Genomic DNA, 22311 nt, shown 5'->3' on the forward strand with positions numbered 1-22311 from the left:
AATTGCACCAACCACTCCAAAACTATATCCCCACCTGGTTTTAACATTTCTATCTTTATCCCATCAATCCCGGCTGCCTTACCCCTTTCATTTTACCTACTGCCTCACGAACTTCCCCCACACTCACAACTGGCTCTTCCTCACTCCTACAAGATGTTATTCCTCCTTGCCCTATACACGAAATCACAGCTTCCCTATCTTCATCAACATTTAACAATTCCTCAAAATATTCCCTCCATCTTCCCAATACCTCTAACTCTCCATTTAATAACTCTCCTCTCCTATTTTTAACTGACAAATCTATTTGTTCTCTAGGCTTTCTTAACTTGTTAATCTCACTCCAAAACTTTTTCTTATTTTCAACAAAATTTGTTGATAACATCTCACCCACTCTCTCATTTGCTCTCTTTTTACATTGCTTCACCACTCTCTTAACCTCTCTCTTTTTCTCCATATACTCTTCCCTCCTTGCATCACTTCTACTTTGTAAAAACTTCTCATATGCTAACTTTTTCTCCCTTACTACTCTCTTCACATCATCATTCCACCAATCGCTCCTCTTCCCTCCTGCACCCACTTTCCTGTAACCACAAACTTCTGCTGAACACTCTAACACTACATTTTTAAACCTACCCCATACCTCTTTGACCCCATTGCCTATGCTCTCATTAGCCCATCTATCCTCCAATAGCTGTTTATATCTTACCCTAACTGCCTCCTCTTTTAGTTTATAAACCTTCACCTCTCTCTTCCCTGATGCTTCTATTCTCCTTGTATCCCATCTACCTTTTACTCTCAGTGTAGCTACAACTAGAAAGTGATCTGATATATCTGTGGCCCCTCTATAAACATGTACATCCTGAAGTCTACTCAACAGTCTTTTATCTACCAATACATAATCCAACAAACTACTGTCATTTCGCCCTACATCATATCTTGTATACTTATTTATCCTCTTTTTCTTAAAATATGTATTACCTATAACTAAACCCCTTTCTATACAAAGTTCAATCAAAGGGTACCCATTATCATTTACACCTGGCACCCCAAACTTACCTACCACACCCTCTCTAAAAGTTTCTCCTACTTTAGCATTCAGGTCCCCTACCACAATTACTCTCTCACTTGGTTCAAAGGCTCCAATACATTCACTTAACATCTTAACATATATGTTATAAATAATAATAGTACATATTATTATTAACATGTATTATTATTACATGTATGTTATTAAATACCATTGCCTCAATCACTGCCTTTACCACTCCAGTCACACTCAATCTACAAGCACCAAACACAATGAATTATTGTGAAATGTTTGGAAGAGCAGGGAGACTAATGTTCACTCCAGCATAAACAAAGTCACACTGACGATGTGTCAACCACTCCCTTGTATTTTTGTACAATTTCCTTCTTCAATTATATCATATTTATTATTATTATTATTATTATTATTACTATTATTATTATTAGCTGTAGCAGAAATGTTTAATTCTTTGCAGTGTTCGAGAGTAAACACATGATGTCACCGTCTAATACCTGTCCGAATAGCCATTCCAATATGCAGTCATGAATGGGTTTACATTATTTATACTGTAGTTTAATAGCAAATAATGAACAAACAAAACACTCACCACACTGAGTGGTGGGAAGGCTGGCTGCCAGTTGCAGGGGTCGGAGGGAGGGTTGTAGGGACTCACAGGTGATGGGAAACTTAAATATGATTTGGCGGCTGGGAATTTGGTGGCTGGGAATTTGGCGGTTGGGAATTCGCGAATGTGTGAAGCCCGTGAAAGTTGAAAACGTGAATGTTGAGGGAGACCTGTACCTTTTTTCTCGTTTTTGTTTTAATTTATATTTTTTTTATGTTCTGATAATTACAATTTATAATAGTTCTTGTAATTTCAAGCCAATCTTTGTTCTGACACTAATATTAGGTACTGAAATAGTGCTCAAATAGTCATAATCACATTGACAGGTGAACATTTACACCTGCTTGGGTTATTTACTATTGTTTAGAAATACTATATACAAAGTATTTGTAGGTCCCAGCAATGTATTAGACACCCTGGCATATACCTTTAAGCATGTTGTTATGAAAGGCATCCCTATACTGTTGACAGCCTAGTGACAATTGATAAATGCCCACTGCTCCAGCTAACCCTCACTGTATTTGTTATCACTGTTACACACAAACATGTCTTGTCTCTCTGTCTATTTCTGTCTGTCTGTCTGCCTATCTATCTGTATCTGTCTATCTGCCTGCCTGTCTGTCTGTCTCTGCTTATCTGTCTTTCTGTCTGCCTGGAGTATAGGATACCAAACTCCTTGAAGAATCGTGTTATGACATCTGTTATAAGCTCGGTGACATTTGATAAATGGGTGCTCGGGGGATCCCTGGCTTTATTTGTTTTCACTGATACACACAAACATGTTTCTATCTATCTGTCTGTCTGTCTGTATCTATCTATCTAACTGTCTGTCTATCTGCCTGGAATTTTTGGATTATCCTAGGTAATTCACACCATGTATAATAACTGTACTTATGTGTACATGTGAGACAGAGATATAGATAGACAGATAGAGATATAGATAGATATATAGATAGACAGAGATATAGATAGACAGAGATACAGTGGTCCCTCGCTTTTCGTAGTTCTCGGCAATCGTAAATTTCGCCAATCATAGGGGTATTTTTGTATAAACATGGACTCGCTTTTCATAGGTTGACTCGCGAATAGTAGTTCGTCCGGGACGCGTACGCACGGTGTGAGCCAAGGCAGCCTCCCTACCCAGCCAGTCTGGCATTGTTTACCAGTGAGTGAAGGGCCCCTCAAGTGCTCCTACGAAATATTTCATAATATTCCACTCATTTTAGTGCTTGCAAGTACTAAATAAGCTACCATGGCTCCAAAGAAAGCTCCTAGTGCCAAGCTTGTGGTAAAGAAGGTGAGAAATATGTACAGTGACAAAGTCTTGGGCCATTTTAGGGAAGTGTTAAAGAGACGCCAGAAACAGAGCTCTCTCCACATTACTTTGCGAGACAGGACTAGAGTGACTCTCAAGGTGGTCCTAGTGGCATTAAGAAACAGAGAAGAGAAGCAACCCCAGAGAAGCAATTGGTACCTGAGGTGTTGCTGGAAGGGGATTCCCCTTCCACACTGTAAACAATCCAATCTCTCTCCTCCTCCAGTCTCCTATACACTAAGAAGAATCTCCAATAAAGGTAAGTGTTATGCTGTTAATGTTTCATTCATCATTTCCCATTGTATTGTTTATGTACTACATGTATATCTCATGTAAAAAATTTTTTTTGTTTTAATACTTCTGGGTGTCAGGAACGGATTAATTGTATTTACATTATTTTTTATGGGGAAAATTGATTCGCAAATCGTAAATTTTGTTTATAGTAGCTCCTCCAGGAACGGATTAATTATGAAAAACGAGGGACCACTGTATAGACAGAGAGACAGCCAGAGACAGTCAAAGCAAGCCAGCCGGCCAGCCTGCCGAATATATAAGAACATAAGAAAGAAGGAACACTGCAGCAGGCCTACTGACCCATGCAAGGCAGGTACATGTCACCCTCCCCCCCCCACCTTAGACCAATGACCCACCTTGTCAGGTCACATCCATTGAAGGAAGGAGCATGACATCAGGCCTAGTAGCACAAGCTAGTCAGGTTCAACTCACATTCACCCATACTCACTCATGTATTTATCTAACCTATTTTTACTTTCCTCTTAAAATGGGAGTGTTAATGCGACATGGCATCAGTGAATTCCCGGTGTTTGCCAAGCTATTTGCTCTAGCTGGCGCTCAATTGAACTTGTGCTCCCACAAGGTACTAAGTGCTCCCAGATTTTTTTAATAGTGTGCACACTGAGTGCACAGACCCATTCTTTCATGTCTAGGTGACTCAAGCCTATTGTGCCAAATCTGAAGGAATGAAAAATAAAACGTTGATCTACGTTTGGAGCGCTATGAGTGCAAACGTAGATCTACGTTTTGACAGTTTAAGGGTGAAGAAAAGATGGAGAAGAATAGGATGACCAAAAGGGTGTGTATAAATCTAGAATGGAAGGAAAGAGGGGTAGGGGTCTTCCTAGGAAAATCTGCTGGGAGGGTGTGAAGTGTATTTTATGTAGTAGGGTTTGAGCATAAAGCAGGCACGTGTTAGTGCTGGATTAAAGTGGGTGGAGACAAGTGGTTTGTAGAATCTGACATGATGTTAGTGTGTGAACAAGGTAGCATACATTCAGGAAAACTGGTTAGTCAGACTCAAGTCCTGGAGGCAAGACATATACAGTACTGTACTGCCTGCATTTAAAGGAGGGGCATGGATGGTTATTGAAGTGTGGAGGATTATTTGAATTGTGATGATTGCACACTTCTAGCATAATAGCATTTAAATGAATGATGGTGAATGCTTTTCCTGTTTTGGGATCACCTTACCTTAATGCGAGACTTCTGGTGTGGTAAAAAAATATATATATATATGCTAGTGTAATTTAAACCCAAGCCAATACATAAAAGCTAAGTGCAGAAACATACAATGTCTATAAAATGTCCCAAAGAGATAGTTGGAAGACAGAAATTTAGAAAGAGAGCACTTTACAGAAGAAAATAGTTGAAAAACTGAGGAGCCGCTCAAAACACCAAATGCAATGATAAAAGAAGGAAAAATCTACACAGAAATCACTGATAGGAGCAGAAACTAAAACATTCATATATGATGGAAGAAACACAAAAGGAATAAAAAACCATTCAGTTTATTGTGAAAGATCTAAAAACATATTTACAGGCAAAATCAAAAAAGAAAACCCCGTACAATACTTGTCTTTTACTTACAAGAGGTACATATATTTGCTGATGACAAATGAATGAGCAAAATCCTGAAAAAATAGTATGAATATATATTTAGCAAATCAATCTACATCATAACAGTTGAAGACCTAGAAACTGTTCACACTCTACTCCCTCTATGAATGCTATGTGATATTAGATACAGTGGACCCTCGGCCAACAATATTAATCCATTCCTGAGAGCTCATCATTAGACGAAATTATTGTTAGCCGAATTAATTTTCCCCATAAGAAATAATAGAAATCCAATTAATCCATTCCAGACAGCCAAAAGTATTAAAAAAATAATTTTTTTTTTCATGAAATATACATTTCCCTACAAAAACAATGAGACATGCACAATTACTATATAAATAAATGTTAAAATGACACTTATCTTTATTGAGGAGTATTGATGAGTGATGAGACACTGTTTTTCTTGAACACTCTGGGATTTTCAGAGTGATACATGAGTAAAGGCTTCACTTTGCAATCCCCACTAGCATTACAACAAAACAAGAAAGTTAGCTTGTCTTTCATAGGCTTGTGTCCTGGGAGTGCCTTTTCCTCCTGAGTAATGTAGGTCCTATTTGGCATTTTCTTCCAGAACAGGCCTGTTCCGTCACAATTGAACACTTGTTGGGATTGGAATTTTTCAGCTTCGCCATGCCTTATCACACTGTGTATGTCACTACAATTCTTAAATCTCTCAAACCAATCTTTGCTGGCCTTAAATTCACCAATATGAGCACTAGTTCCAGGCATTTTTTTTCCTGTTCACCTGGGTGTTAGTCGACTGGTGTGGGTCGCGTCCTGGGGGACAAGATTAAGGACCCCAATGGAAATAAGTTAGACAATCCTCGATGACTCGCTGACTTTCTTGGGTTATCCTGGATGGCTAACCCTCTGGGGGTCGTTTCTCGGTAATTGTTTCTCATTAAGCCACACCAACAACAGTCTCTCCACATCTTCAAGTAGTACAGCTGACGGTGGTGCAGCACCAGCTGACGGTGGTGCAGCACCAGCTGACGGTGGTACGATAGTATTTCGATAGTATTTCTCACCCTTTTTACCACAGGGTCGGCACCAGAAGCTTTCTTTGGGCCCATGGTGGCTTATTTAGCAGTTACAAGCACTATAAACAATGGAATAATACAAAATGTATTGAATGCATGCATGAAACTGGCCACCCTGGCTTGTAAACAATGACAGCAGGGCAGCTGAGGCACTCAGGCTGGACGGACAGGTTCGGGATGAATCACTCTGGGCGAGTTTTTTACCATTAGCCAGGCCAAAATTTTTACGCTCAAACACTTTGTTGGGCGGATTTAACTTTATGCGATGCGTTCGTTAGCCAAGGGTCCACTGTACTAGATACAAAGATTTAAAAAAATTGAAAACATGACCATGCACTCATCAAGCAATGGGACTATTCCTGGAATGCTGTATTTATAAAAATAATGCAAAATATCATATGCACAGAAACTAAGTGTGCTTTGGGAAAAAATCTTATTGTAGATTCAGGTGTGAAGAAGAAAGATTACAGGAAAAACCTACAGACCAGTATTACTAATATCATGTATCATGAAGGTCCTTGAGAGTACTAAAAAATTATACCTACATGTATTGGTTTAAGGAAAAAGCCTGAGCTACACAACTCAGGTCACCAAAGGTTTATAGCAGAATGATTATATCTCTCATAATTATTGAACCACTACAACAAAATCACTGGGAAACAGGCAAAAAATCATTTTCAATGTATTTTACACATTTTGCAAATCTTTGTAAAATGAGATCAAAGACATAATAAGTGACAGAGGAAAGTGGATATTCAAGTTACTAATACAGATCACTGAGTGACAGTAAACAAAGTCAAATTCATTCTGAGTACTTTAAAAAAATCAGGTCCACAAAGCATTGTCCTGGCAACTTTTCTCTCTCATCTTCAGAGTAAATATAGAGAAAACATATAACAGCTATGTCTTCTTTAGCTGATTCCAAAATAATCATGAAAGTTACCCTAATAGAAGACACTGAAACAATCAAATATCAACAAAATATTTCAATGGACAGCAAAGAAAATATGATGCTTAGTAGTGACAAATTCCAAGTGCTCTGATGTGTAAAGAATAAAGAGCCTAAAATAAGTACAGTACAGTATATGGAAGTCAGATTTTGTCTTAAGAGATAAGGAACATTTTCCATGAGGAAGTGGATCAGAATTCTTCCTCCGTAAGCCATGTGTGTCGTAAGAGATGACTAAAATTCTGGAAGCAAGAGGCTAATAACCCCTTCTCCTGTATATATTACTAAAATTAAAAAGAGAAACTCATGTTTTTCTTTTTAGGCCACCCTGCCTTGGTGGGATATGGCCAGTTTGTTGAAAGAAGAAAGAAAGAGACGGAACATAAAAAAATGCTGTAGACATACTAATGTCAGATGTCCTAACAATCAGACACAACAAAACATATGTAGCAAAGAATAGGAAAACAATCTGGTGAATGCAAAACATTTAAAACAAAAGATGCAACACCAATGACTAGGAAGTTATACTCTGTCATTTGGAATACTGTTGTGTTTACACTCCCTTTCATAACAGATGAAATATCTGAGCAAAAAGCACACATATAATTTATAGTACAGCTAATTTGCTGCTCTCATAGGGTCAACTAAATTTTCAAACTTCAGAGACAGCTTCAAAGCATTCAGAATGTATTCTCTAGAATGGAGTAAAGAAATACTGTATATCATATTACACATGGAATATCTATTCTGCACACTAAAGTAACAACATAGAGCTTGAGATATGAAAGAAGTATAAACTCAATGAAAAAAGTAGAGATGCAATAAGCAAGGTAAGAGAACATTATGTCAACATTCAGACAAGTTACTGCAGGAGGTGCCTATAAGCCTTGCTGTAATGGCTATGTGGGCCTGAAGGTTAAAATAAAGTTTATTTTCCATGATACACTGTATTACATTACATAAAGGTTTTATCATACATAAAAAGGCCACAGTTATGCAGTGTATGTCTGGCAGACATAAGATTATAAACACCTTAAAATTGTTTACAGAGTCCATAACTGTTCAAGGTAATACTCTGGGTGATCAGAAAATCATCAGGGAAGTCTGGTCACAGGCCAGTCACAGATTAAATGTACAGTTGATGCAAATATCATTAAAATACATTTTTCATTTTTTTTCTTACAAAAATACAATAAAAATTGTCAAACAAATAATGAAATTATCATTGAGATGTATAAAAATCAATGTGTACAATTTGCATTAATTTATTAACCCTTTGAGGGTCGACAGGCCCTCTCCGAAACTCGTTCTCAGGGTCGGCCAAATTTAAAAAAAAAAAAAAAAAAAAAAAATTCTCTTATGAAAAGATAGAGAATCTTTTCCCGATCATAAGGACACCAAAAGTTTGAAATTTGATGGAAAACTTACAGAATTATGCTCTCGCGAAGTTAGCGGTCTCGGGGATATTTACGCATCGGCGATTTTGCCCACTTTGAGCCCCATTTTCGGCCAATTCCACTGTACTAGTCGACAAAAAACATGAATGTTTCGCTAGAACTCCATTTTTTCTATCGAATGGGTGCAAGAAACCACCCATTTATGAAATTCAACTATCCAGTACAGTGGTCAGAATTTAGCAATTTTGCCAATTTCATACAAATTTCAAAAGATGCCAATTTCCGAATAGGGTCCAGAATAAATAAGAAAGACATTCCTGACACTAAAATGACATTTCCTCTGGTCATTAGTCACGTCTCAAGGCCCCTCTTATATTCTTTTGCTTTCCACTTTGAATTTTTATTCTCACAAAAAATATAAGATTTACTGTTATGCAGACTACTGCATTAGTATAAAAAATTGTACAAATATTATTGGCACACTTGTGAAAGAATATTAGACTCACCAGTTGACGTGTATTGGACCATTGGCATGATTTGTTTACTTTTGAAATTTGGTAAAAATCGAACATTTCTGCTACTTTGAGCTCAATTTCAAGGTATCTTTCATTGTAAAACCAGTCAAAATCATCTCAATTTCTGTAATATGTCTTCCATTCTATAAAATGAGACCAAGAAAACTAGAATACAACAATAAATACCATACGAAAATACAGTGCAAAGTCGCTGTTTTATTCCAAAAAAACGGTCAAAGTTTTTTTTCCTCATTATGCACTGTGTGCTGCAGGATTTTTTTTAGACTGTGCACACTGACCACATAGACCCATTCTTTCATATGAAGGCCTACCAGCTTTCTCCCACTAGATTTGAGGGCGCTAGAATTTAGGCATACTAGTACGTCAAAAACCCTGGGTCGTAAGCCGTACTAGTACGTCCGAAACCCTCAAAGGGTTAATAATTTCAACAGCTCCAAGTGGAAACAAATGAACACATCAATAAGATATAGCAGCAAAAAATTGAAGAAATAAAAATATCAATAGTGTATGCATGTTCTTCTATAACAGGAGAAGGACTCACCTAATGCACTCATAAATGTAATGGTGTATAGGACAGTAGCAATAATTGGTTTGTCTTCAGCATGAAGCTTGATACCCAGACTCTTGGCTATAATGAACCAGAGCCAGAATGGTAGTCTCCGTGACTGCTGCATTTGTCTTCCATTACTTGCAGAATACTGTCCTCGATCCTGTAGTTCCTCTCTTGCTGCTATCTGAAATGTGAAGGATATTTTAGCACTATCAATAGAAAGAACAGGATACAGTTATAAGCTACAGTATCAGTGGTAGCACCAAGAGGGGGTTTGGGGAGGCTTTATACCCCCCAAATAAAAATAGTAATACTGTAATAATAATGCTGCTTCAAACAAACCTAGCCCTCCCTCCCTCCAAATCAGAGCCACCCTTAAGCCCCTCCAGTACAGAAATTCTGGCACCACCCTTGTATAGTATGAATAAAAAATATCACAAAATGCTAGAAAGTTTAGTACGTACAGTGTTCCTTCATAAATTGTGGTAGACTGCTGGAATGGGATCTGAAAAGAGGTACACTGTATTAAGTACAGTGGAATCTTGACTTACGAGTGTCCCAACGTACAAGCTTTTTGAGATATGAGCCGTCCCTGGGTCGATTTTTTGCTCTGAGTTATGAGCCACCATTTGAGTTACGAGCCAGCTCCCCCTGCTTCCCCATCAATGCAAAACATGGACACCTCGCTTGTTTATCTATAATTTCATGCTGTATTTCCATGGAAATCATCCTCTTTTTCGTCTCAGCATTGTCCTTTACACTTATTTTCTTAGGGCCCATGCTTAGAAAAACGAAATTTGGCCAAATGACTGTCAAAAATGTAAGCAAAGCATGAGAGAACTGCTCCCACAGCGAGGTAAACGGTGCACTGAGTTGGCAGCGTTCGTTATAATAATAATAATAATTATTAGTTATTATTACTATTATTATTACTAATTTAGGTAACTAGAGCACAGATCCAATTCCCTAGATCAAGAGCCCCTCACCAGCATCAAGGCTCCTTGATGCTGGTGAGGGGCTCTTGATCTAGGGAATTGGATCAGTTCTCGTTACCTAAATTAATAATAATAATAATATTATTATTATTATTATTATTATTATTTGTGATAGAGCTTCAGTTCCCTAAACTAATAATAATAATAATAATAATACTTAATACGTACATAATAATAATTCAGAATGCTGCCGCTAGTTGGCACAGCTGATGCCAAAACGTCTGGTAAGCAGTACACATTTACATTGCTGTAGGAGCAGTTCTCTCATGCTTGCTTGCATTTTTTTTTAAGTCATTTGGCCAAATTTCTTTTTTCTAACCATGGGTCCTAAGAAAATAAGTGCAAAGGACAGTGCTAAGAAGAAAAAAAACGCTGATTTCCATGGACTTAGCCAGGCAATACCAGTTTAGTACATCTACGACATGTATATACTAAAGTTGTATCAGTTATGTTCAGTGATTAAACAAAACAATGTTGTTGGAGGTTTACAGGGTCACTGACATCATATGCTGCAGCCTCAACATCCTCCACCCTCAACATCCCCCACCATCCCTGCTCCAAGTGTGTTAGTACATATACACTTTATATAAACAGTTTAAATCATATGTATTATGATTTATTGTTTTTATATGTGATATTTCTGCAATTAGCCTCACAAATACTCCATTTTCTCTTACAATAAGAGCATGGGAAGATAATATAGTCAAAGTTAGAGAGGAAATGGTGGACACTTCCGCCGCTGCCTCTACCACCATATCATGGCCTATTTTATTTATTCTAGAGTATATGTAGTATATCATGTTTCTGTGATAATTATATTATTTATTATTTCATATTAGATGAATTGTGATAATTAAATAAGCCGTACAGTTGATATTAGTGTCATATTCAAGCATTTTGTCTTGTCTCCAGAGTGCAGGAATGGATTAATGGCTTTTCAATTAATTTAAATGAGGAAAATTGATTTGATATAGTACGAGTAAATTGAATTACGAGCTAGGTCACAGAACGAATTAAACTCGTAAGTCAAGGTTCCACAGTATTTTAATACTACTGGAAATGTGAAGCAATTACTGCATATTACAAACTAAACATTGAAGACTGGACACCACAAATACAGCTTTATTCAGGAGCAAAACTACAAACAGGTAATCACAAACTTATTCTACTCCAAGCTCCATGTTGTGAAGCATGTTATATTCATCACAAACAGCTGTAAAGAATCAAAATATGCACTACAAACTGTACCTGCAAACTGGTATCTTGTGAACGATAATAATCCAGGGAAGCAACGGATTCAGAACGTTGGCGAGACATTATTTCCTTGATATTTGATCTGTAAAAAAAGGAGGGGTGTTAATGTTGCAGTTTAAAAACTGTAGTGTAAAGCACCCTTCTGGCAAGACAGTGATGGAGTGAATGATGGTGAAAGTTTTTCTTTTTCGGGCCACCCTGCCTTGGTGGGAATCGGCCGGTGTGATAATAAAAAAATAATAAAAAAAATTTATAGTACATAGTATGATACAAAAGGTAGAATTGGTTGTACAGGTATTTACAGGAGGGCCCCGCTTTACAGTGTTTCACTAATGCAACATTTTTAATCTCTTCACTGGGAACACAGTTCTATGCAGAAATACATATACAATTAATATTGCTTTAGCTTTATAAAGTTTTTCTGATTATTATTTTTAGTAATTTATACACAAGGGATTACTAGCCCATTGCTCCTGGCATTTTAGTCACCTCTTACGACACGGATGACTAACGAAGGAAAGAATTTTTTCCTTCCCCATGGAGATGAAAGGAAATAGATAAGAATAATAACTATTAAGAAAATAAAAAATTTAGATGGGTGTGTATACATATACATGTAAATGTACATGTATATGTAGTGTAACTTAAGTGTAAGTAAAAGTAGCAAGATGTACCTGTTTTCTTGTGTGTTTATGAGACAGAGAAAAGACACCAGCAATCCTACTATTGTGCAGAACAACTACAGGTTTCCGTTTCACACACATTTGGCAGGACAGTAGTACCTCCCTGAGTGGTTGCTATCTATCAACCCACTACCATGAAGGGATTCAGGAAAATTGGTTAGCTGGACTTGAGTCCTGAAAGTGGGAAGTACAGTGCCTGCACTCAGAAGGAGGGGTGGAGATATTTTTTAGTGTAGGCACACTTCTGACAAGACAGTGATGGAGTAAGTGGTGATGAAAGTGTTTCTTCTTTTCTGGATCACCCTTCCTTGCTGGGAAATGGCTGATATGTTAATAAAAAAAAAATAGTGATCTAATAAATATTGTACTGCATTAATTATTTAAATTTTAATAAACATTATTACATTAAAAGCTCAATTTAACAAACCCTGATTTAACAAATTTTGGATTTAATGGACAAAATCCAGAAACAACAAAGTTTGTTAATTCCAGCATTGTACATTATTGATACAATCTGTTGGATAAATTTATTTCAGATTTAACACCATAGGGGTCATACAGTGCCTAGGAAATGGGAGATGATGAGGTTTGATCCAAGGAAGGGTACCTACAATTCTTTGAATCAAGAGCTCATCACCAACACCAAGGGATCCCTCTCTTGAAGGGATTGCCCTGTAAGATTAGACTTCAAAGTCAAACCACAAAAGACCTCCCAATGATCTGGAGGATAGATCATGTAGGTTTAGGATGGATGTAAGTTCATACATTTCTTGGTAAACATTAGTCAAGCAATAGAGTTCAGTCTCAGAATGAATCTCTATGTTTGAATGTTATATTAAGTTTGCATTATGCACCATAGGCTGGGAACATATCTATCATTTATATGACATAACTTAAAAGTAAATTTCATTATGCCGTAATTATTATTACATATAGTATTACACAAATAACCTGCACATAGGAGAGCGGAGCTTACAACGATATTTCGGCCTAACTTGGACCATTTACAAAGTCACACTAACAAAGAGGAGAGAAGGAAGGAGTACATACAGGCCAGCAGACAGGGATGGGACAAGAGAGGCAGTAGGAAGGGAAGAAGAGTAGTGGTGGTAGTAGTAGTAGTGGTAGATCTGGTGGTAGTGGTAGTAATAGTAGTAGTAGTAGTAGTAGTAGTCAAATACAGTGGACCCCCGCTTAACGATCACCTCCCAATGCGACCAATTATGTAAGTGTATTTATGTAAGTGCGTTTGTACGTGTATGTTTGGGGGTCTGAAATGGACTAATCTACTTCACAATATTCCTTATGGGAACAAATTCGGTCAGTACTGGCACCTGGACATACTTCTGGAATGAAAAAATATCGTTAACCGGGGGTCCACTGTACTAAGAAAGAGGAGCACTGCAAGGGAGCTAGGAGCCCACAAAGGGTAGGAACAGGAACATGGATGGGGGGGAAATAATAATAATAATGGACCAAATCCCCAAGGCAGAAGAAAGATAGCCCAAAGGAGAAAGAGGAAAGAGGAAAGGGGAAGAGGGAGAAGGGGAAAAAAGAATCAGGTTAAGTCATGGGTGCTCTGAAGTTTTTGTTAGTGTGACTTTGTAAATGGTACAAGTCAGACCGAAACATCGTCATAAGCTCTTCTCTCCTAAGTGCAGGTTATTTGTGTAATACTATATGTAATAATAATTACGGCATAACAAAATTTACTTTTAAGTTATGTCAAATAAATGATAGATATGTTCCCAGCCTATGGTGCATAATGCAAACTTAATATAACATTCAAACATAGAGATTCATTCTGAGACTGAACTCTACTGCTTGACTAATATTTACCAAGAAATATATGAACTTACATCCATCCTAAACCTACAAGATCTATCCTCCAGATCATTGGGAGGTCTTTTGTGGTTTGACTTTGAAGTCTAATCTTACAGGGCAATCCCTTCAAGAGAGGGATGCCTTGGTGTTGGTGATGAGCTCTTGATTCAAAGAATTGTAGGTACCCTTCCTTGGATCAAACCTCATCATCTCCCATTTCTTAGGCACTGTATGACCCCTATGGTGTTAAATCTGAAATAAATTTATCCAACAGATTGTATCAATAATGTACAATGCTGGAATTAACAAACTTTGTTGTTTCTGGATTTTGTCCATTAAATCCAAAATTTGTTAAATCAGGGTTTGTTAAATTGAGCTTTTAATGTAATAATGTTTATTAAAATCTAAATAATTAATGCAGTACAATATTTATTAGATCACTAATTTTTTTTTATTAACATATCAGCCATTTCCCACCAAGGAAGGGTGATCCAAAAAAGAAGAAACACTTTCATCACCACTCACTCCATCACTGTCTTGTCAGAAGTGTGCCTACACTAAAAAATATCTCCACCCCTCCTTCTGAGTGCAGGCACTGTACTTCCCACTTTCAGGACTCAAGTCCAGCTAACCAATTTTCCTGAATCCCTTCATGGTAGTGGGTTGATAGATAGCAACCACTCAGGGAGGTACTACTGTCCTGCCAAATGTGTGTGAAACGGAAACCTGTAGTTGTTCTGCACAATAGTAGGATTGCTGGTGTCTTTTCTCTGTCTCATAAACACACAAGAAAACAGGTACATCTTGCTACTTTTACTTACACTTAAGTTACACTACATATACATGTACATTTACATGTAGTATATGTATACACACCCATCTAAATTTTTTTATTTTCTTAATAGTTATTATTCTTATCTATTTCCTTTCATCTCCATGGGGAAGGAAAAGAATTTTTTCTCCGGCCCAAGTCGGACCGAAACGTCATCGTAAGCTCCTCTCTCCTATGTGTAGGTTATCTGTGCATTGGTCCAGTCACAGTATTGTGCCTCTTTGTTATTTATTATTATATTCGTTGGGACACATGTACCCATGGGGGCCATACAACACTTAGAGAATAAGGGAAAATCAGGTTTGATCCAAGGAAGGGGAGGATAATTCAAATTTTTTGTCTCAAGATCCTTTCACCAACATTATGGCACACCCTTGAGGCATTAAAACATTTAATACTTTAATGAAGAATTGCATTTCAAATACTTACATAAAGCCATCTACCTCATCTTCACCTGTTGAATGACAAGTAATGTAGCCACTGCCTGATGTGTCCTTTTGGTCTGAGTCTTTCCTCTCTCTCACTTCTCTTTGATCAAAACGGTTGTACCAGTCAGAATAAGCTATACCTGAATATTCTTTTTCCTTCATACTATTGAGTGTAAAATTTAAAGTCTCTGGAGACACATGACAATTATTGTCTTGAGTGCCAACATCTGCTGATGGAACCAAACTTTCATCCTGTGCATTGTTGGATACCCTCTGATTGTTCAATTTCTCCTCAGACTGCTTTGTCAGGGAAGATCTGTGATTAATTTCCTGTATCCCAGATCTTTCCTTTTCCTGAGGTAAAATTTGTTTTGCAAGGTCATATGGAGAAATGTTTTGGAGAACAGGATCACTCATACTGCTAATTTTATTTTCTAAATTTTCTTTTCTTTTATACTATTATAAAAACACTATAAAAGGAGTCACTGCAAAATTCACATGTAATATGCCAATGAATCAAAGTCGAAGTGTCAGTGGTGCATATCAATCACACATGACATCCAACAATTGTCTGGGTGTAGCTTTATCATGCTGTCTAATCTTATCAATATTAATCATACAATTACAGTCCATTGTTTGTAGAGTATCAGTGATCTCAATGCAGTTATGGTAGTATAATACGAGTTCAGATGAACATTACTCCTGGAAATGTTTATTATTTTATAATGAACTCTAGTTAGTGCATTCCATATATGAATCATTACTCAGTTTTGCCTGTCTCTTCTGCTTTATTCCCTCTGAGAGGTCACTTTTCATGAATATGCAGTCAAATGTAGAGTTTTCATCAGATATTTCACTAATCTTGTTACTGAAGGTATAATGGGGATATATGTTAAAGATCAGACCCTGATCCACCATGAGACCTGGTCTCAGACCGGGCCACGGGGGCACTGACCCCCAAAACCCTCCCCAGGTAAACTCCAGGTACTGTTTGGTTATTACATTATCCAGAGAAGGTGCAGCTTGCATGACACAATGAAAAGAATTAACAGTGGTTGGAAAGGTTACACCCATTACTTTCCCCACAGCAGAAAAAGGTAACAAGCATAACAGTACAGGCAACAAAAGCTTAATCAGTTAACTACAATTCGTAAAATTTGTCCCATAACTGAATGACTTTTCATAGACTTATGAAAAGCTTCTGATACAGCTGACCTTGACGTTTTGCACCTAAAACTTGAACATTACGAGGTCAGAGAACACTCTTTTAATTACCTAAAATCTTATCTTAGCAACAGAACCCAGTGTGAATACACAAATGGAGCCAACTCCACTACACAACCTATTCTTGTTGGATTCCCACAGGGGAGTGTTCTTAGCCCACTCAAATATAAACCCTCCTCTCAAACTACTCCTTGATAACTGTAACAGAACACACAGCCATAATACGAGGCACTAATCACTCTTCGATATCCCAGGCCCGGTGGCCTGGTGGCTAAAGCTCCCGCTTCACACACGGAGGGCCCGGGTTCGATTCCCGGCGGGTGGAAACATTCGACACGTTTCCTTACACCTGTTGTCCTGTTCACCTAGCAGCAAATAGGTACCTGGGTGTTAGTCGACTGGTGTGGGTCGCATCCTGGGGGACAAGATTAAGGACCCCAATGGAAATAAGTTTACCTGGAGTTTACCTGGAGAGAGTTTCGGGGGTCAACGCCCCCGCTGCCCGGTCTGTGACCAGGCCTCCTGGTGGATCAGCGCCTGATCAACCAGGCTGTTGCTGCTGGCTGCACGCAAACCAACGTACGAGCCACAGCCCGGCTGATCAGGAACTGACTTTAGGTGCTTGTCCAGTGCCAGCTTGAAGACTGCCAGGGGTCTGTTGGTAATCCCCCTTATGTGTGCTGGGAGGCAGTTGAACAGTCTCGGGCCCCTGACACTTATTGTATGGTCTCTTAACGTGCTAGTGACACCCCTGCTTTTCATTGGGGGGATGGTGCATCGTCTGCCAAGTCTTTTGCTTTCGTAGTGAGTGATTTTCGTGTGCAAGTTCGGTACTAGTCCCTCTAGGATTTTCCAGGTGTATATAATCCTCGATGACGCACTGACTTTCTTGGGTTATCCTGGGTGGCTAACCCTCCGGGGTTAAAAATCCGAACGAAATCTTATCTTACTTCAAAATTAGGATGTCTAAATTTCATTGTTTTAAATGGTACTAAATTGTAATACATCATATTGTAAATTGTTTTAAACTGTTCTATTGTAATACTGTAATCTTTATAAACTAATTCAATAGTGTAATTATTCTCTACTAGACTTATCAAAGCCATGTAGCATTACTTAATAGAATATTCAATTCTCTTGTACTAACTCTAACTTATCTAATGACCATATTAACTATTATTGCCTTTCTAATCTTAAGTTTATTTTTAAGTTTGCCCGAAATGTTCTGCACACTAAGGGGCTTTTGGCATGTACACCCAACTACTATATTCCTCTGTACAACCATGTATCATGTCAAAATAAACTTATTCTTATTATATCATACATACAGCCTCGCCTTTGGCTAGAGGGTTTTTGATGAACTCTGTGCTCCCAGTCCTTGACACTGTTATTCTGTACTATTGTCACACTATATGCAGTCCATTCTTGACCCATAATGTCAATATATCAGTACATAATTACCTGCTCATAAATTAAAACAATACAAAAATAAGCTACACGCATAGTTCCACCAAAATAAAATCATGAATGCTAAAACAAGCAATAATTTAAAAACTGCATCTCCACATAAGAAGACTATACTAAGAGATCAACAAGGTCCAATTCCTTGGATCAAGAGCCCCTCACTGGCATCAAGAAACTTCCCCTGACTTACTGCATGGCCTCTCTTATATTTTGTAGACAAGTTATAACTCAATATTTTGCAACAAAATTTACTTAAAATTACATACAACAGATGCGATACTCTGAAAATTAACTGTCACGAGTCATAAATAATGTCACCTTACAAATCACTTGGTTTTTCAAAATTATCACAAGAGGACCCAGGGCAATACCCTGAGGTACAACTAACTCAAGTATATGAAAATTTGCAAAAACACAAAGTGGTTAGTACCTAGCCATAAAATGTCTGTTACATGTAAAAAAAAAAAACAATTTTCATTACAAAAAATACGTAATTATACTCAAACTCGTATCTCAGGTCACAAATTCCAACTCATTTTACAACCTCTCTAATATGAACAGCAAAATTCGCTTTTTTAAATATTTATTGAGATTACGTACAAATTAAAATACATTTATGTTGTAAGAGAGAGAACAACCGCCGTAATGTATTTAAAATACCTTAATAACAAGATAACCCTATCAAACTGTTTTTTAATTACATTACGTAATACAATAATTCATTCTCTTGAATGCACAGTAACTCATCTAATGACAATATAACCTGTTTCTGCGCTATAAATCATTGATTTTATTCGATTTGATCGGATTAATAAATTATATGACTTCATATAGTATATTGATCATTTTGTTATACGTTGTAATGCTACAAATTTGTACAATATAATGCTTCTTAATGAAATGTTCAAATTTCAGTTTAAAATACTCATTTGTACTTCATGTTGTAATTTATTTACTGTAATTTTTACCACTGAATATATCAATGCTTAGTTAATTTTAAGTTAATTTTAAGCCTGCCCATAATACTCTGTATACAAGGGGCTTTTGGCATGTACACCCAACTACTATAATTCTTTGTACAACTACGTATCATGTCCAAATAAAAATTATTATTATTATTATTATTATTATCATTATTATTAAAACCTAACATGCAGCTGTTGGGTTTGTAAGAGCAAGTGACAGCTTACATATTGCGCCGTGCTTCCCGATGTACAAAATTATGTTTATTTAGGTATACGTATACATAAACAGTTGCACAAATTAACATGCATCAGTAACATCTGTGTAAATTACCTGGGCGATGAATGGAGAGGTAACATGAGTCCCTTTATAAATAAAAACTAGAAGTTTCCAAACAGACAAGATGGACCACCTTCACCAAGCCTCAGTAGATGGCGACGCCTACACACAGTAACCGGCTTTCCACTAAAACCATTAAATGAATTATCCGCAGGCGGAAAAATGGAGGTGGCTAAAATTAAACCGATGGTTTGTTTGCAATCGTGTCATTACAATTTCGTAAGTCGTGCCTGTCTTGTAACGTGCCCAGCCGGAAAAGTATGATGGGAACAGGTGTCCCAGAGAGAACGGGGGAAATTTATTACTGATAAAAAAAAAAAACAGCGAGACGTCATAGGTAATCTACACATATGCTGCTATATATGATAATTTATGTAACTATATTTATGTGTACCTGTACCTGAATAAACTTACTGACGAAGGCTGGCGCAAAACGCTGTTGTTGTCATTGTTGGAGGTTATTCCGGACCACCACAGATGACGCTTAAGTGGCCCCTAACACCCGGCACACCGGGGACAGTAAGATAAGATACATTACAATTTTAATTTTTTATGTGGTATAAATAATGTTGTTTACATGTAGTAAAACATTAGTAGGCACAAAAGAAAGCCACAAATTATGCGATGCATTACGGTTAAACTAAACCTAGAAGTGTCCAAATGAAATCTTTACAACTTTGAAAAGGTACAGATCTGAAATGGGTTCACATAAGGTAAAGGACCGTGTTGCATGTAGGTAAGTATCTCATTAAGTTTATTACAAAAAAAATGTGTATTTCACTTGACTGTAGATAAGTGAGCAACACTAACCTTGGCTTAGTAGGCAACGCTCTCGCCTGACAAGTGTCTGTGGTTCAATCCCCGGTCGAGTGGAAACGTTTGACATGTTTACATGTTTGACATGTAAGTAGGTACCTCAGTATTAGTCGGCTGGTAGGGGTCACATCCTGGGGGGCAAGACTGAAACCCCAATGAAAATAAAACAGACAGTCCTCTGTGGAAATTTATTTGGTCCAAATAGTTCCACAGCTCAGATCCAGCATGAGCGTCTGGTCGTCTGAGCCGAGCGACCCTTAAACCCTCCCAAACAAGCAAGGCATTCTCTGGTTGGCGGTTGGTAAGCTTATTTAATTTATAGATTTACTCTTCAGGGAAGGAGTAGGTAGGTTTACTGGTAATACACTAATATTAGGTTTACTAAGGCATCTGTAGATAATGATAGAGTAGACCTAAGACCTTAACATAGGTAGTAATAGGCCGATAATGTAGGCAAACATTAGGATAAGTTAGCTAGGGAGAACTGGCAGCCCTAGCTTGAATGGCGGGGCGCAGGTCACAAAGACAGAATAGCGTCCTTCTTACGATAGACTTCGACTGGACAAGACGTGCCGTGAACATCAGGCGGCGCCCCCACGTGTCTTCACATCTGAGACCTGGGGAAATCTGGTAGAGACACCTCGATGTACCGTAGATGATCTCCTCCATCAGCCCATACAGTAAGACGAGATATTCACCTTTTCCCGTAGGATCTGGCCAGTGACTTAGGAGATTGTGAGTTGAGTGACTGAGGGCTCGGCGTGCTACAGAGAGAGTATGCCCAGTAAGTACCAGCGTCTCAGAGTCGTCTGAAGCTAGCGTCTGAGTCTGCATAGTTATACTAGGGGATACATACCCTCTTGGATATAGGAATTTCTGAGGTGCAGGCAGGACACTAATAACGATTGAATATTGCAGGAATTAATGCTCCCGGTTGCACGTGATTCCCAAGGGGAAGTCCTAGGGGGCTAAAGCTAGGCTTAGGAAGTTGAAGATCAGGATATATGCTGCAACACCAAGTAAGTTAGTCCTTTATACGTGCATGCAGGCGAGGTTTCTTGCAATACCAATCATTTGTGAAAAATCTGTCCTATAAGCCACTTGTGAGGCTGAGGTACCCATCTCAGAGCTCGGTGTCAACAGAGTTTGCCAGGGTAGGCGACTCACTTGGAGGCAGCCCAGACAAAATTTTCACAAAAGTGGTCCTTCGAAAACCGGATGTGGAATAGCTAGGTTAAGCTATCATAGCTAGGCCACAGTTAGGAACCAGTTTTACAGAGTTAGGTTAAGCTATCATAGCTAGGCCACAGTTAGGTTAAGCTATCATAGCTAGGCTACAGTTAAGAACCAGTTTAAGAAAGTTAGGTTAAGCTATCATAGCTAGGCCACAGGTTAAGCTATCATAGCTAGGCCACAGTTAGGAACCAGTTTTAAAAAAGTTAGGTTTAAGTTAGCACACCTAGGTCAAAGTTACTCAGAGGCTAGGCCAAGCTGACTATACACAGAAGTTGTTATTTGCAGTAATTTACAGGCAGGCCAGGTAGGCTAGAGAAGCTTGTGAATTTAATTATTTACAGTGATTACAAGTAATCCAGAGTAGGAGACTTGTGTGTTAATTACTTACAGTGGATTTGCAAGGTAGCCACAGTTAGGCTAGGCTTGTGCAATATTTACAAAAGGTTATAGTAGCTAGGACAGATTTAACCTAGTTATTATTTACAGGGAGTTATAAAGCCAGGTTTAAGTTATAGCACACTAGCTAGGTTAGGATTTACCTTATCCAACCATCCACGCTAAACAGAGTAAGCTGGGCACAGTTAGGCCAAGCTGTTTACATACATTATTTATTTACTGTTTCACAAGTTGAATTGTTGAATTTACTTGTGTTAACCAAGTGATTTAATTTGTATACTGCACTTTTATTGTGATTTTCATCATCTTTGATTCATGTTAATGTGGGATTTGTGAATTATACCTGAGACTAGGTTAAGTCCTGTAATTATTTGCTGGCATTGTACAGTTAAGTGCTAGGTTAAGCTTTCACATCGATACACATTTTGATTGGGATTTGAGAGCTAACAGTGTACATTTTTGATTCATAGTAGAGTCAATATAACAAAGGGAATTGTTAAGCTT

The 22311-nt window shown here is 37.9% G+C and overlaps 1 protein-coding gene across 3 annotated transcripts in view; it reads right to left on the reverse strand.

Moving 5' to 3' along the window:
• The window catches only part of LOC128693918 (uncharacterized), an 80068-nt gene extending 60444 nt beyond the window's left edge, over positions 1–19624 (reverse strand). The window contains exons 1-3 of one of the 3 annotated variants that reach the window (XM_053783809.2): positions 15371–15931; positions 11597–11684; positions 9345–9537 (exon numbers count right to left, since the gene is read on the reverse strand). In XM_053783809.2, the coding sequence (XP_053639784.1) occupies positions 9345–9537; positions 11597–11684; positions 15371–15786 (697 nt within the window). In that variant the 5' untranslated portion in view covers positions 15787–15931. Of the gene's footprint in view, positions 1–9344; positions 9538–11596; positions 11685–15370; positions 15932–18054; positions 18262–19353 lie in introns of those variants that run through there. The other 2 variants (XM_053783811.2, XM_070090842.1) reach the window with 2 other exon arrangements.
• Positions 19625–22311: the final 2687 nt, after the last annotated feature.

This window comes from Cherax quadricarinatus, chromosome 33 (genome assembly GCF_038502225.1).
Source record: "Cherax quadricarinatus isolate ZL_2023a chromosome 33, ASM3850222v1, whole genome shotgun sequence".
NCBI lineage: Eukaryota > Metazoa > Arthropoda > Malacostraca > Decapoda > Parastacidae > Cherax > Cherax quadricarinatus.